Source organism: Oncorhynchus mykiss, chromosome 7, assembly GCF_057628025.1.
Source record: "Oncorhynchus mykiss isolate SJ-2025 chromosome 7, ASM5762802v1, whole genome shotgun sequence".
Taxonomy (NCBI): domain Eukaryota; kingdom Metazoa; phylum Chordata; class Actinopteri; order Salmoniformes; family Salmonidae; genus Oncorhynchus; species Oncorhynchus mykiss.
Window position 1 is genome coordinate 80720446 of NC_143028.1, and position 16239 is coordinate 80736684.

A 16239-nucleotide genomic window follows, 5' to 3' on the forward strand; every position below is an offset into this window, starting at 1 on the left:
CCAGAGAACCCAGGGCCCAGTACCCAGAGAACCCAGGGCCCAGTACTCAGAGAACCCAGGGCCCAGTACTCAGAGAACCCAGGGCCCAGTACCCAGAGAACCCAGGGCCCAGTACTCAGAGAACCCAGGGCCCAGTACTCAGAGAACCCAGGGCCCAGTACTCAGGGAACCCAGGGCCCAGTACTCAGAGAACCCATGGCCCAGTACTCAGAGAACCCAGGGCCCAGTACTCAGAGAACCCAGGGCCCAGTACCCAGAGAACCCAGGGCCCAGTACTCAGAGAACCCATGGCCCAGTACTCAGAGAACCCAGGGCCCAGTACTCAGAGAACCCAGGGCCCAGTACCCAGAGAACCCAGGGCCCAGTACTCAGAGAACCCAGGGCCCAGTACTCAGAGAACCCATGGCCCAGTACTCAGAGAACCCATGGCCCAGTACTCAGAGAACCCATGGCCCAGTACTCAGAGAACCCATGGCCCAGTACTCAAGAGAACCCAGGGCCCAGTACTCAGAGAACCCATGGCCCAGGGCAGAACACTGTTGAAACCAGTCTCGTTCCTTCACTACACTGGGGTTGGAGTGGCAGCTAATAAGTCTTCCAGTGCTGCTGGGGTCCTGACTGAACAAGAATCAAATGCCAGACCTGGCTCTAGCCTGGTCCCAGATCTGTTAAAGTGCTGTTGGCATGACAATGACCTTAAGAGTTGAATTAGGGCCACACTGGTCCCAGATCTGATCTATAGCCGAGTTGTCATGCATGTCAATGACCATACGCGTTGGCAAGATATCACATGCAGATTTGGGACCAGCCCTGGTTCAACTCTTAAGGTTTGGGACCAGGCCAGAAAGACATCCACAGGGAATACCAAGTGACTTCATTGTATTTCAATATGGCTGCCATGGAGTCCATGAACGGACAATGCTGACCTCACAAAACTAGCAACACTTTCTGAAATGTGACATGACGATACTGTAATTAGCATGAAACTATTATACTGTAAAATATGACATGACAATGAAACTAGTATACTGTAAAATATGACATGACGATACTGTAATTAGCATGAAACTAGTATACTGTAAAATGTGACATCTCAATACTGTAATTAGCATGAAACAAGTATACTGCCACTTACACAACACTTAGTTGTTGTCAATTCTCCATGAACACCAGATTATAGTACAGATGCCATGTCGTTATTTGAGCCAGTTTTTACAGATAAATAAACCTGCAGCAACAGGGAATGTGAATTGTGGATTATAATTAATGGACATGTTTTGTAGGGGTTGATACATTTTTCATTAGGGCAAATCAAGTCTGAAATTCTAAAGTGGAAACGACAAACTATTGAATACACTACAAGTTTTGATTTCCAGCTGCGCAGGAAAATTCCTGCAACAACAGGATGATCAACGGAAGGTACTGCATCTGTAAAAGGGTAGGAAACTGGTTAGCCAGCTGATTCAAACTCCTACTCTGGCTCAATCTGGGAGAGCTACAGTGGGATAGGCTAACCTCTGACTACGCTAACCATAGCATAGGCTAACCTCTGAATAGGCTAACCATAGGATAGGCTAACCATAGGATAGGCTAACCTCTGAATAGGCTAACCATAGGATAGGCTAACCATAGGATAGGCTAACCTCTGAATAGGCCAACCATAGGATAGACTAACCTCTGAATAGGCTAACCTCTGAATAGGCTAACCATAGGATAGGCTAACCTCTGAATAGGCTGACCATAGGATAGGCTAACCTCTGAATAGGCTAACCATAGGATAGGCTAACCTCTGAATAGGCTAACCATAGGATAGGCTAACCTCTGAATAAGCTAACCTCTGAATAGGCTAACCATAGGATAGGCTAACCTCTGAATAGGCTAACCTCTGAATAGGCCAACCATATAATAGGCTAACCTCTGAATAGGCCAACCATAGGATAGGCTAACCTCTGAATATGCTAACCATAGGATAGGCTAACCTCTGAATAGGCTAACCATAGGATAGGCTAACCTCTGAATAGGCCAACCATAGGATAGGCTAACCTCTGAATGGGCCAACCATAGGATAATCTAACCTCTGAATACACTAAACATAGGATAGGCTAACCTCTGAATAAGCTAGCCATGGGATAGGCTAACCTCTGAATAAGCTAACCATAGGATAGGCTAACCTCTGAATAAGCTAACCATAGGATAGGCTAACCTCTGAATATGCTAGCCATAGGATAGGCTAACCTCTGAATGTGATGTGATAAGCCAGGTAACCAAACAGGGTTTTGCTACGGTACTTTGACTCAACCTGCTCCTAGAGTAGATGACTATGAGCGTTAGCTAGCTGTTTGGCATCGCTCCTATAGCCCGGTCAACGATTGTCCAGGTTCAGAGAGATATCATACAGTAGCATTTCGTATCCTTAATAGCTGCCTGTGTGTCCCCCCAAACTACACCCTATTCCCTATATAGTGCACAACTTTTGATCAAGGCCCTATGGGTAGTGCACTATATAGGGAATAGTGTGACATTTGGGGCAGAGCCTCGCAGTGATACAGTAGCCTTGCCATCTCCTCTATGGCCGCCTGCCCTTTGGCAGCCAGACAGGAATCCTGCTCCCAACAACACAACATGCTGACACGAGCAGATTTGTCTCCACATCATAACATCTCCGGCTGTGCAAGATCTCCACTGACGCTGGTAGACACAAATTATTAGGGAAATGGTTAAGTATGTCAATCGTAGGCTACAGCAAATTGTTGTTTCTTGGGTTGCACACTGAGTTTCCCTCAGTTTTACCGGAGTACTGCAGCCAAACCAACAGTAGGCTGTCTGCATATACACTAATATACTGGAGCCCAGGATTGGGATAATTTGCGTTTCAATTCCAGTCAATTCAGAAAGTAAACCAAATTCCAATTCCAGATTTTGCTCATTGAAAAGCATTGGTAATAATTGGAATTGGAAATTCATTGCACTTCCCGAATTGACTAGAATTTAAATGGAATTTACTTTACATCTGCTGGAGTCACAGTCACAATAGACTGGCTACACATACAGTAGCCACAGGGATACAGCTAGCTAGGTTGCAATGGAGCCCGCTTTGCCAGCATTGTAGAAGCTGTGTTTACTATGCTCTTATGTGGGACAATACTGACAATCCGGAGTTCCAATCCGGAGTTCCAATGTTCCAATCCGGAGTTCCAATGTTCCAATCCGGAGTTCCAATGTTCCAATCCGGAGTTCCAATGTTCCAATCCGGAGTTCCAATGTTCCAATCCGGAGTTCCAATGTTTCAATCTGGAGTTCCAATGTTCCAATCCGGAGTTCCAATGTTCCAATCCGGAGTTCCAATGTTCCAATCTGGAGTTCCAATGTTCCAATCCGGAGTCGCCAGGAGCAGCGTGCCTATGCTATCCTGCTGCTCGTGGGCCAGTGAAAGGTTCAACCAATTGTGTGAGGGGTAGGAATGGGCAGATATTTCCATCCCCCTCTCCAGCAGTTGTATTGGACAGTTCAACGGTGAGAAATGTCTCAGTCTCTGGAACTAAAACGTTGTGGTACCCAGGAGCACGAGTACTGGACATCAATAACCTGCTCCCCAACATTATAAATCTGCATCAGGATATCAATAAGCTACTCCCCAACATTATAAACCTGAATCAGGACATCAATAACCTGCTCCCTAACATTATAAACCTGCATCAGGACATCAATAAGGTGCTCCCCAACATTATAAACCTGCATCAGGACATCAATAAGCTGCTCCCCAACATTATAAACCTGCATCAGGACATCAATAAGCTGCTCCCAAACACTTTAAACCTGCATCAGGAAATTGAGTCTATCATAGTTCGTGTGGGATTCAAGGACATTATGAAGGGCAGCTCAGAACAGCTGAAGATGGATTACAGAACTGATTGGTTCTCTGCTTGACACCAACAAACGCCCCATAATATCTCGCCATCTGCCCTCCCTAAATCGTGGCATTGAACAGTTCAACAGACTTGTATCCCTCCGTAACTGGCTACCAGACTATTGCAGTTCTGCGGGTGAAACATTTATTGACAATGTTGATACCTTCTGGAAGCATAGCTTGTTTTATAAGGAGGATGGGATCCACCCAAATAATTTGTGTTCCTGGATCCTTTCACAGCATTATAAGGCTGCGTTGAGACAATGACTTATCAATGACCCAAACCCAGCTCAGTTAATCCCTACCATTGAGACACTCAGTCATCAGTAAACCCCAGGAAGAGTAGCTGCTGCCTTGGCAGGAACTAATGGGGATCCATAATAAACCTCAGGAAGAGTAGCTGCTGCCTTGGTAGGAACTAATGAGGATCCATAATAAACCCCAGGAAGAGTAGCTGCTGCCTTGGCAGGTACTAATGGGGATCCATAATAAACCCCAGGAAGAGTAGCTGCTGCCTTGGCAGGAACTAATGGGGATCCATAATAAACCCCAGGAAGAGTAGCTGCTGCCTTGGCAGGAACTAATGAGGATCCACAATAAACCCCAAGAAGAGTAGCTGCTGCCTTGGCGGGAACTAATGGGGATCCATAGTAAACCCCAGGAAGAGTAGCTGCTGCCTTGGTAGGAACTAATGAGGATCCATAATAAACCCCAGGAAGAGTAGATGCTGTCTTGGCAGGAACTAATGGGGATCCATAATAAACCCCAGGAAGAGTAGCTGCTGCCTTGGTAGGAACTAATGAGGATCCATAATAAACCCCAGGAAGAGTAGCTGCTGCCTTGGCAGGAACTAATGGGGATCCATAATAAACCCCAGGAAGAGTAGCTGCTGCCTTGGTAGGAACTAATGAGGATCCATAATAAACCCCAAGAAGAGTAGCTGCCATCTTGGTAGAAACTAATGGGGATCCATTATAAATATACAAATACAGCTACAGTAGCTTAAGTAAAGAATGTCGGGCAAAACTAAATCTGAGACATCTTAGGAGCACTTACACCAATGGTGGGGTGCGACCTGTGACCGATGTGCAACCCATGAATATAGTTCAGCTATACAGTATGGTGTAGTTCGGCTATATAGTATACTTCAGCTATATAGTATGGTTCAGCTATATAATTAAGTATAATTCAGCTATATAGTATAGTATAATTCAGCTATATAGTATAGTATAGTTCAGCTATACAGTATAGTATAGTTCAGCTATACGTCCAGTATCAATATAAATATAATTTTATATTTTAATTTATCCTTTATTTAACTAGGCAAGTCGTTTAAGAACAAATTGTTATTTACAATGACAGCACTACACCGGCCAAACCCGCACGACGCTGGGCCAATTGTGAGCCATCCTATGGGACTCCCAATCACGGCCGGTTGTGGTACTAGCCTGGATGCTGATGCTATACATACAGTATGTTTATATTATAAAACAATGTACTCACTCCCAGAACTCTACAACAGGCGAGGTGGAGTTGGGGTTGAAGGTGAAGTTGGTGCCGTTCCTCTGGAAATCGACACAGTTCTCTACAAGGAAACAGGGAACATATCACAGTTCTCTACAAGGAAACAGAAACAGGGAACATATCACAGTTCTCTACTAGGAAACAGAAACAGGGAACATATCACAGTTCTCTACTAGGAAACAGACAGTGAACATATCACAGTTCTCTACTAGGAAACAGGGAACATATCACAGTTCTCTACTAGGAAACAGACAGTGAACATATCACAGTTCTCTACTAGGAAACAGGGAACATTTCACAGTTCTCTACTAGGAAACAGACAGGGAACATATCACAGTTCTCTACTAGGAAACAGACAGTGAACATATCACAGTTCTCTACAAGGAAACAGGGAACATATCACAGTTCTCTACTAGAAAACAGGGAACATATCACAGTTCTCTACTAGGAAACAGACAGGGAACATATCACAGTTCTCTACTAGGAAACAGACAGTGAACATATCACAGTTCTCTACTAGGAAACAGGGAACATATCACAGTTCTCTACTAGGAAACAGGGAACATATGACAGTTCTCTACTAGGAAACAGGGAACATATCACAGTTCTCTACTAGGAAACAGGGAACATATCACAGTTCTCTACTAGGAAACAAGGAACATATCACAGTTCTCTACTAGGAAACAGACAGTGAACATATCACAGTTCTCTACTAGGAAACAGGGAACATATCACAGTTCTCTACTAGGAAACAGGGAACATATCACAGTTCTCTACTAGGAAACAAGGAACATATCACAGTTCTCTACTAGGAAACAGAAACAGGGAACATATCACAGTTCTCTACTAGGAAATAGGGAACATATCACAGTTCTCTACTAGGAAACAGGGAACATATCACAGTTCTCTACTAGGAAACAGGGAACATATCACAGTTCTCTACTAGGAAACAGACAGTGAACATATCACAGTTCTCTACAAGGAAACAGAAACAGGGAACATATCACAGTTCTCTACTAGGAAACAGAAACAGGGAACATATCACAGTTCTCTACAAGGAAACAGTGAACATATAACAGTTCTCTACTAGGAAACAGACAGTGAACATATCACAGTTCTCTACAAGGAAACAGGGAACATATCACAGTTCTCTACAAGGAAACAGTGAACATATCACAGTTCTCTACTAGGAAACAGTGAACATATCACAGTTCTCTACTAGGAAACAGGGAACATATCACAGTTCTCTACTAGGAAACAGACAGTGAACATATCACAGTTCTCTACAAGGAAACAGAAACAGGGAACATATCACAGTTCTCTACTAGGAAACAGAAACAGGGAACATATCACAGTTCTCTACTAGGAAACAGACAGTGAACATATCACAGTTCTCTACTAGGAAACAGGGAACATATCACAGTTCTCTACTAGGAAACAGACAGTGAACATATCACAGTTGTCTACAAGGAAACAGGGAACATATCACAGTTCTCTACTAGAAAACAGGGAACATATCACAGTTCTCTACTAGGAAACAGACAGGGAACATATCACAGTTCTCTACTAGGAAACAGACAGTGAACATATCACAGTTCTCTACTAGGAAACAGGGAACATATCACAGTTCTCTACTAGGAAACAGGGAACATATGACAGTTCTCTACTAGGAAACAGGGAACATATCACAGTTCTCTACTAGGAAACAGGGAACATATCACAGTTCTCTACTAGGAAACAAGGAACATATCACAGTTCTCTACTAGGAAACAGACAGTGAACATATCACAGTTCTCTACTAGGAAACAGGGAACATATCACAGTTCTCTACTAGGAAACAGGGAACATATCACAGTTCTCTACTAGGAAACAAGGAACATATCACAGTTCTCTACTAGGAAACAAGGAACATATCACAGTTCTCTACTAGGAAACAGGGTACATATCACAGTTCTCTACTAGGAAACAGGGAACATATCACAGTTCTCTACTAGGAAACAAGGAACATATCACAGTTCTCTACTAGGAAACAGAAACAGGGAACATATCACAGTTCTCTACTAGGAAACAGGGAACATATCACAGTTCTCTACAAGGAAACAGACAGTGAACATATTCAGTATTGAACAACATGGAGGTAGATGGTCAGACTAGACTAGAATAGAATAGAATACACTAGAATAGAATAGACTAGAATATAATAGAATACACTAGAATAGAATAAACTAGACTAGAATAGAATACACTAGAATAGAATAGACTAGAATATAATAGAATACACTAGAATAGAATAGACTAGACTAGAATATAATAGAATACACTAGAATAGACTAGACTAGAATAGAATACACTAGAATAGAATAGAATAGACTAGAATATAATAGAATACACTAGACTAGACTAGACTAGAATATAATAGAATACACTAGAATAGAATAGACTAGACTAGAATATAATAGAATACACTAGAATAGAATAAACTAGACTAGAATATAATAGAATACACTAGAATAGAATAAACTAGACTAGAATAGAATACACTAGAATAGAATAAACTAGACTAGAATAGAATACACTAGAATAGAATAGACTAGAATATAATAGAATACACTAGAATATAATAGAATACACTAGAATAGACTAGACTAGAATATAATAGAATACACTAGAATAGAATAGACTAGACTAGAATATAATAGAATACACTAGAATAGAATAAACTAGACTAGAATATAATAGAATACACTAGAATAGACTAGACTAGAATATAATAGAATACACTAGAATAGACTAGACTAGACTAGAATAGAATAGAATACACTAGAATAGACTAGACTAGAATAGAATAGAATACACTAGAATAGACTAGACTAGAATATAATAGAATACACTAGAATAGACTAGACTAGACTAGAATATAATAGAATACACTAGAATAGAATACACTAGAATAGAATAGACTAGAATATAATAAACTAGACTAGAATAGAATACACTAGAATAGAATAGACTAGAATATAATAGAATACACTAGAATAGACTAGACTAGAATATAATAGAATACACTAGAATAGACTAGACTAGACTAGAATAGAATAGAATACACTAGAATAGACTAGACTAGAATAGAATAGAATACACTAGAATAGACTAGACTAGAATATAATAGAATACACTAGACTAGACTAGACTAGAATAGAATAGAATACACTAGAATAGACTAGACTAGAATAGAATAGAATACACTAGAATAGACTAGACTAGAATATAATAGAATACACTAGAATAGAATAGACTAGACTAGAATAGAATACACTAGAATAGACTAGAATAGACTAGAATATAATAGAATACACTAGAATAGACTAGACTAGAATATAATAGAATACACTAGAATAGAATAAACTAGACTAGAATATAATAGAATACACTAGAATAGAATAGACTAGACTAGAATATAATAGAATACACTAGAATAGACTAGACTAGAATATAATAGAATACACTAGAATAGAATAGACTAGACTAGAATAGAATAGAATACACTAGAATAGACTAGACTAGAATATAATAGAATACACTAGAATAGAATAGACTAGACTAGAATATAATAGAATACACTAGAATAGACTAGACTAGAATATAATAGAATACACTAGAATAGAATAGACTAGACTAGAATATAATAGAATACACTAGAATAGAATACACTAGAATAGAATAGACTAGAATATAATAGAATACACTAGAATAGAATAGACTAGACTAGAATATAATAGAATACACTAGAATAGACTAGACTAGAATATAATAGAATACACTAGAATAGAATACACTAGACTAGACTAGACTAGAATAGAATAGAATACACTAGAATAGACTAGACTAGAATATAATAGAATACACTAGAATAGAATAAACTAGACTAGAATATAATAGAATACACTAGAATATAATAGACTAGAATATAATAGAATACACTAGAATAGAATAGACTAGACTAGAATATAATAGAATACACTAGAATAGACTAGACTAGAATATAATAGAATACACTAGAATAGAATAGACTAGACTAGAATATAATAGAATACACTAGAATAGAATACACTAGACTAGACTAGACTAGAATAGAATAGAATACACTAGAATAGACTAGACTAGAATATAATAGAATACACTAGAATAGAATAAACTAGACTAGAATAGAATACACTAGAATAGAATAAACTAGACTAGAATATAATAGAATACACTAGAATAGAATACACTAGAATAGAATAGACTAGAATATAATAGAATACACTAGAATAGAATAGACTAGACTAGAATATAATAGAATACACTAGAATAGAATAGACTAGACTAGAATATAATAGAATACACTAGAATAGAATAGACTAGACTAGAATATAATAGAATACACTAGAATAGAATACACTAGAATAGAATAGACTAGAATATAATAGAATACACTAGAATAGAATAGACTAGACTAGAATATAATAGAATACACTAGAATAGAATAAACTAGACTAGAATAGAATACAATAGAATAGAATAGACTAGAATATAATAGAATACACTAGAATAGAATAAACTAGAATAGAATAGAATACAATAGAATAGAATAGACTAGAATATAATAGAATACACTAGAATAGAATAAACTAGACTAGAATAGAATACAATAGAATAGAATAGACTAGAATATAATAGAATACACTAGAATAGACTAGACTAGAATAGAATAGAATACACTAGAATAGACTAGACTAGAATAGAATAGAATACACTAGAATAGAATAGAATAGACTAGAATATAATAGAATACACTAGAATAGAATAAACTAGAATATAATAGAATACACTAGAATAGAATAGACTAGACTAGAATATAATAGAATACACTAGAATAGACTAGACTAGAATATAATAGAATACACTAGAATAGAATAAACTAGACTAGAATATAATAGAATACACTAGAATAGAATAGACTAGACTAGAATATAATAGAATACACTAGAATAGACTAGACTAGAATATAATAGAATACACTAGAATAGAATAGACTAGACTAGAATAGAATATAATACACTAGAATAGACTAGACTAGAATATAATAGAATACACTAGAATAGAATAGACTAGACTAGAATATAATAGAATACACTAGAATAGACTAGACTAGAATATAATAGAATACACTAGAATAGAATAGACTAGACTAGAATAGAATAGAATACACTAGAATAGACTAGACTAGAATATAATAGAATACACTAGAATAGAATAGACTAGACTAGAATATAATAGAATACACTAGAATAGAATACACTAGAATAGAATACACTAGAATAGAATAGACTAGACTAGAATATAATAGAATACACTAGAATAGACTAGACTAGAATATAATAGAATACACTAGAATAGAATAGACTAGACTAGAATATAATAGAATACACTAGAATAGAATAAACTAGACTAGAATATAATACACTAGAATAGAATAAACTAGACTAGAATAGAATACAATAGAATAGAATAGACTAGAATATAATAGAATACACTAGAATAGACTAGACTAGAATAGAATAGAATACACTAGAATAGACTAGACTAGAATAGAATAGAATACACTAGAATAGAATAGAATAGACTAGAATATAATAGAATACACTAGAATAGAATAAACTAGAATATAATAGAATACACTAGAATAGAATAGACTAGACTAGAATATAATAGAATACACTAGAATAGACTAGACTAGAATATAATAGAATACACTAGAATAGAATAAACTAGACTAGAATATAATAGAATACACTAGAATAGAATAGACTAGACTAGAATATAATAGAATACACTAGAATAGACTAGACTAGAATATAATAGAATACACTAGAATAGAATAGACTAGACTAGAATAGAATAGAATACACTAGAATAGACTAGACTAGAATATAATAGAATACACTAGAATAGAATAGACTAGACTAGAATATAATAGAATACACTAGAATAGACTAGACTAGAATATAATAGAATACACTAGAATAGAATAGACTAGACTAGAATAGAATAGAATACACTAGAATAGACTAGACTAGAATATAATAGAATACACTAGAATAGAATAGACTAGACTAGAATATAATAGAATACACTAGAATAGAATACACTAGAATAGAATAGACTAGAATATAATAGAATACACTAGAATAGAATAGACTAGACTAGAATATAATAGAATACACTAGAATAGACTAGACTAGAATATAATAGAATACACTAGAATAGAATAGACTAGACTAGAATAGAATAGAATACACTAGAATAGACTAGACTAGAATATAATAGAATACACTAGAATAGACTAAACTAGACTAGAATAGAATACACTAGAATAGACTAGACTAGAATATAATAGAATACACTAGACTAGACTAGACTAGAATATAATAGAATACACTAGAATAGAATAGACTAGACTAGAATATAATAGAATACACTAGAATAGACTAGACTAGAATATAATAGAATACACTAGAATAGAATAGACTAGACTAGAATATAATAGAATACACTAGAATAGAATAAACTAGACTAGAATATAATACACTAGAATAGAATAAACTAGACTAGAATAGAATACAATAGAATAGAATAGACTAGAATATAATAGAATACACTAGAATAGACTAGACTAGAATAGAATAGAATACACTAGAATAGACTAGACTAGAATAGAATAGAATACACTAGAATAGAATAGAATAGACTAGAATATAATAGAATACACTAGAATAGAATAAACTAGAATATAATAGAATACACTAGAATAGAATAGACTAGACTAGAATATAATAGAATACACTAGAATAGACTAGACTAGAATATAATAGAATACACTAGAATAGAATAGACTAGACTAGAATATAATAGAATACACTAGAATAGACTAGACTAGAATATAATAGAATACACTAGAATAGAATAGACTAGACTAGAATAGAATACACTAGAATAGACTAGACTAGAATAGAATAGAATACACTAGAATAGAATAAACTAGACTAGAATAGAATAAACTAGACTAGAATAGAATACACTAGAATAGACTAGACTAGAATATAATAGAATACACTAGAATAGACTAGACTAGAATATAATAGAATACACTAGAATAGAATAGACTAGACTAGAATATAATAGAATACACTAGAATAGAATAGACTAGAATATAATAGAATACACTAGAATAGAATAGACTAGACTAGAATAGAATACACTAGAATAGAATAGACTAGACTAGAATATAATAGAATACACTAGAATAGAATAGACTAGAATATAATAGAATACACTAGAATAGAATAGACTAGACTAGAATAGAATACACTAGAATAGAATAGACTAGACTAGAATATAATAGAATACACTAGAATATAATAGAATACACTAGAATAGAATAGACTAGAATATAATAGAATACACTAGAATAGACTAGACTAGACTAGAATAGAATACACTAGAATAGAATAGACTAGACTAGAATATAATAGAATACACTAGAATATAATAGAATACACTAGAATAGAATAGACTAGACTAGAATATAATAGAATACACTAGAATAGACTAGACTAGAATATAATAGAATACACTAGAATAGAATAGACTAGACTAGAATAGAATACACTAGAATAGAATACACTAGAATAGAATAGAATAGACTAGAATATAATAGAATACACTAGAATAGAATAGACTAGACTAGAATATAATAGAATACACTAGAATAGACTAGACTAGAATATAATAGAATACACTAGAATAGAATAGACTAGACTAGAATAGAATACACTAGAATAGAATAGACTAGACTAGAATATAATAGAATACACTAGAATATAATAGAATACACTAGAATAGAATAGACTAGAATATAATAGAATACACTAGAATAGAATAGACTAGACTAGAATATAATAGAATACACTAGAATAGACTAGACTAGAATAGAATAGAATACACTAGAATAGAATAGAATAGACTAGAATATAATAGAATACACTAGAATAGAATAAACTAGAATATAATAGAATACACTAGAATAGAATAGACTAGACTAGAATATAATAGAATACACTAGAATAGACTAGACTAGAATATAATAGAATACACTAGAATAGAATAGACTAGACTAGAATATAATAGAATACACTAGAATAGACTAGACTAGAATATAATAGAATACACTAGAATAGAATAGACTAGACTAGAATAGAATACACTAGAATAGACTAGACTAGAATAGAATAGAATACACTAGAATAGAATAGACTAGACTAGAATAGAATACACTAGAATAGACTAGACTAGAATATAATAGAATACACTAGAATAGACTAGACTAGAATATAATAGAATACACTAGAATAGAATAGACTAGACTAGAATAGAATACACTAGAATAGAATAGACTAGACTAGAATATAATAGAATACACTAGAATAGAATAAACTAGACTAGAATAGAATACACTAGAATAGAATAAACTAGACTAGAATAGAATACACTAGAATAGAATAGACTAGACTAGAATATAATAGAATACACTAGAATAGACTAGACTAGACTAGAATATAATAGAATACACTAGAATAGACTAGACTAGAATATAATAGAATACACTAGAATAGACTAGAATAGAATATAATAGAATACACTAGAATAGACTAGACTAGAATAGAATAGAATACACTAGAATAGAATAGACTAGACTAGAATAGAATACACTAGAATAGACTAGACTAGAATATAATAGAATACACTAGAATAGACTAGACTAGAATATAATAGAATACACTAGAATAGACTAGACTAGAATATAATAGAATACACTAGAATAGAATAGACTAGACTAGAATAGAATAGAATAGAATAGACTAGACTAGAATAGAATAGAATACACTAGAATAGAATAGACTAGACTAGAATAGAATACACTAGAATAGACTAGACTAGAATATAATAGAATACACTAGAATAGACTAGACTAGAATATAATAGAATACACTAGAATAGAATAGACTAGACTAGAATAGAATACACTAGAATAGAATAGACTAGACTAGAATATAATAGAATACACTAGAATAGAATAAACTAGACTAGAATAGAATACACTAGAATAGAATAAACTAGACTAGAATAGAATACACTAGAATAGACTAGACTAGAATATAATAGAATACACTAGAATAGAATAGACTAGACTAGAATATAATAGAATACACTAGAATAGACTAGACTAGAATATAATAGAATACACTAGAATAGACTAGAATAGAATATAATAGAATACACTAGAATAGACTAGACTAGAATATAATAGAATACACTAGACTAGACTAGACTAGAATATAATAGAATACACTAGAATAGACTAGACTAGAATATAATAGAATACACTAGAATAGAATAGACTAGACTAGAATAGAATACACTAGAATAGAATAGACTAGACTAGAATATAATAGAATACACTAGAATATAATAGAATACACTAGAATAGAATAGACTAGAATATAATAGAATACACTAGAATAGAATAGACTAGACTAGAATATAATAGAATACACTAGAATATAATAGAATACACTAGAATAGAATAGACTAGAATATAATAGAATACACTAGAATAGACTAGACTAGAATATAATAGAATACACTAGAATAGACTAGACTAGAATATAATAGAATACACTAGAATAGAATAGACTAGACTAGAATATAATAGAATACACTAGAATAGACTAGACTAGAATATAATAGAATACACTAGACTAGACTAGACTAGAATATAATAGAATACACTAGAATAGACTAGACTAGAATATAATAGAATACACTAGAATAGAATAGACTAGACTAGAATATAATAGAATACACTAGAATAGAATAGACTAGACTAGAATAGAATAGAATACACTAGAATAGACTAGACTAGAATATAATATAATATAATAAAATAAATGTTTTTTTATACATTTTTATAAGTAGGACCCAGGTGAAGCAGGATGCATTATGGGTCTCACCTGAACAGGTGTGTTCTCACCTGTGTTCCAGTAGTGATCACACGAGGCCCAGGGTAGCTCCGTGGTGAAGCAGTTGAACAGGTAGAAGATAGCCCAGGACAGGATAACCACATAATACACATTCAAATGGGCCACGATCACCTGGGTCGCATAGCCAATACCTGTAGAACAGACAGAGAGATTACACAGGCATGAAACAGACAGAGAGATTACACAGGCATGAAACAGACAGAGAGATTACACAGGCAAGAAACAGACAGAGAGATTACATAGGCATGAAACAGACAGAGAGATTACACAGGCATGGACAAACAGAGAGATTACACAGGCATGAAACAGACAGAGAGATTACACAGGCATGAAACAGACAGAGAGATTAGACAGGCATGAAACAGACAGACCAATGACCTTATGGCTAGAATGTCCGCCCTAAAATCGGAAGATTGGGTGGTCGAGTCATTTAAAAAAAATGTTTTTTATTTAACTAGGCAAGTCAGTTAAGAACAAATTCTTATTTACAATGACAGGCCTAAACGGGACGACGCTGGGCCAATTGGTCCTGTCCAGTGTCCTGACTAGTGTCCTGTCCAGTGTCCTGACTAGTGTCCTGACTAGTGTCCTGACTAGTGTCCTGTCCAGGGGGTGTCCTGGAACATCAAGCTGCCTCACTACAGAAACAGGAGATAGGAGTATATG

The 16239-nt window shown here is 34.8% G+C and overlaps 1 protein-coding gene across 3 annotated transcripts in view; it reads right to left on the minus strand.

Annotated features, from left to right (window-relative positions):
* slc6a11b (solute carrier family 6 member 11b) overlaps positions 1-16239 on the minus strand; it is an 86760-nt gene that overhangs the window by 59330 nt on the left and 11191 nt on the right. For all 3 annotated transcript variants that reach the window (XM_090242346.1, XM_090242345.1, XM_090242347.1), the window contains exons 4-5: positions 15564-15704; positions 5411-5492 (exon numbers count right to left, since the gene is read on the minus strand). In XM_090242346.1, coding sequence (XP_090098472.1) covers positions 5411-5492; positions 15564-15704 — 223 coding nt within the window. The remainder of the gene's footprint in view (positions 1-5410; positions 5493-15563; positions 15705-16239) is intronic.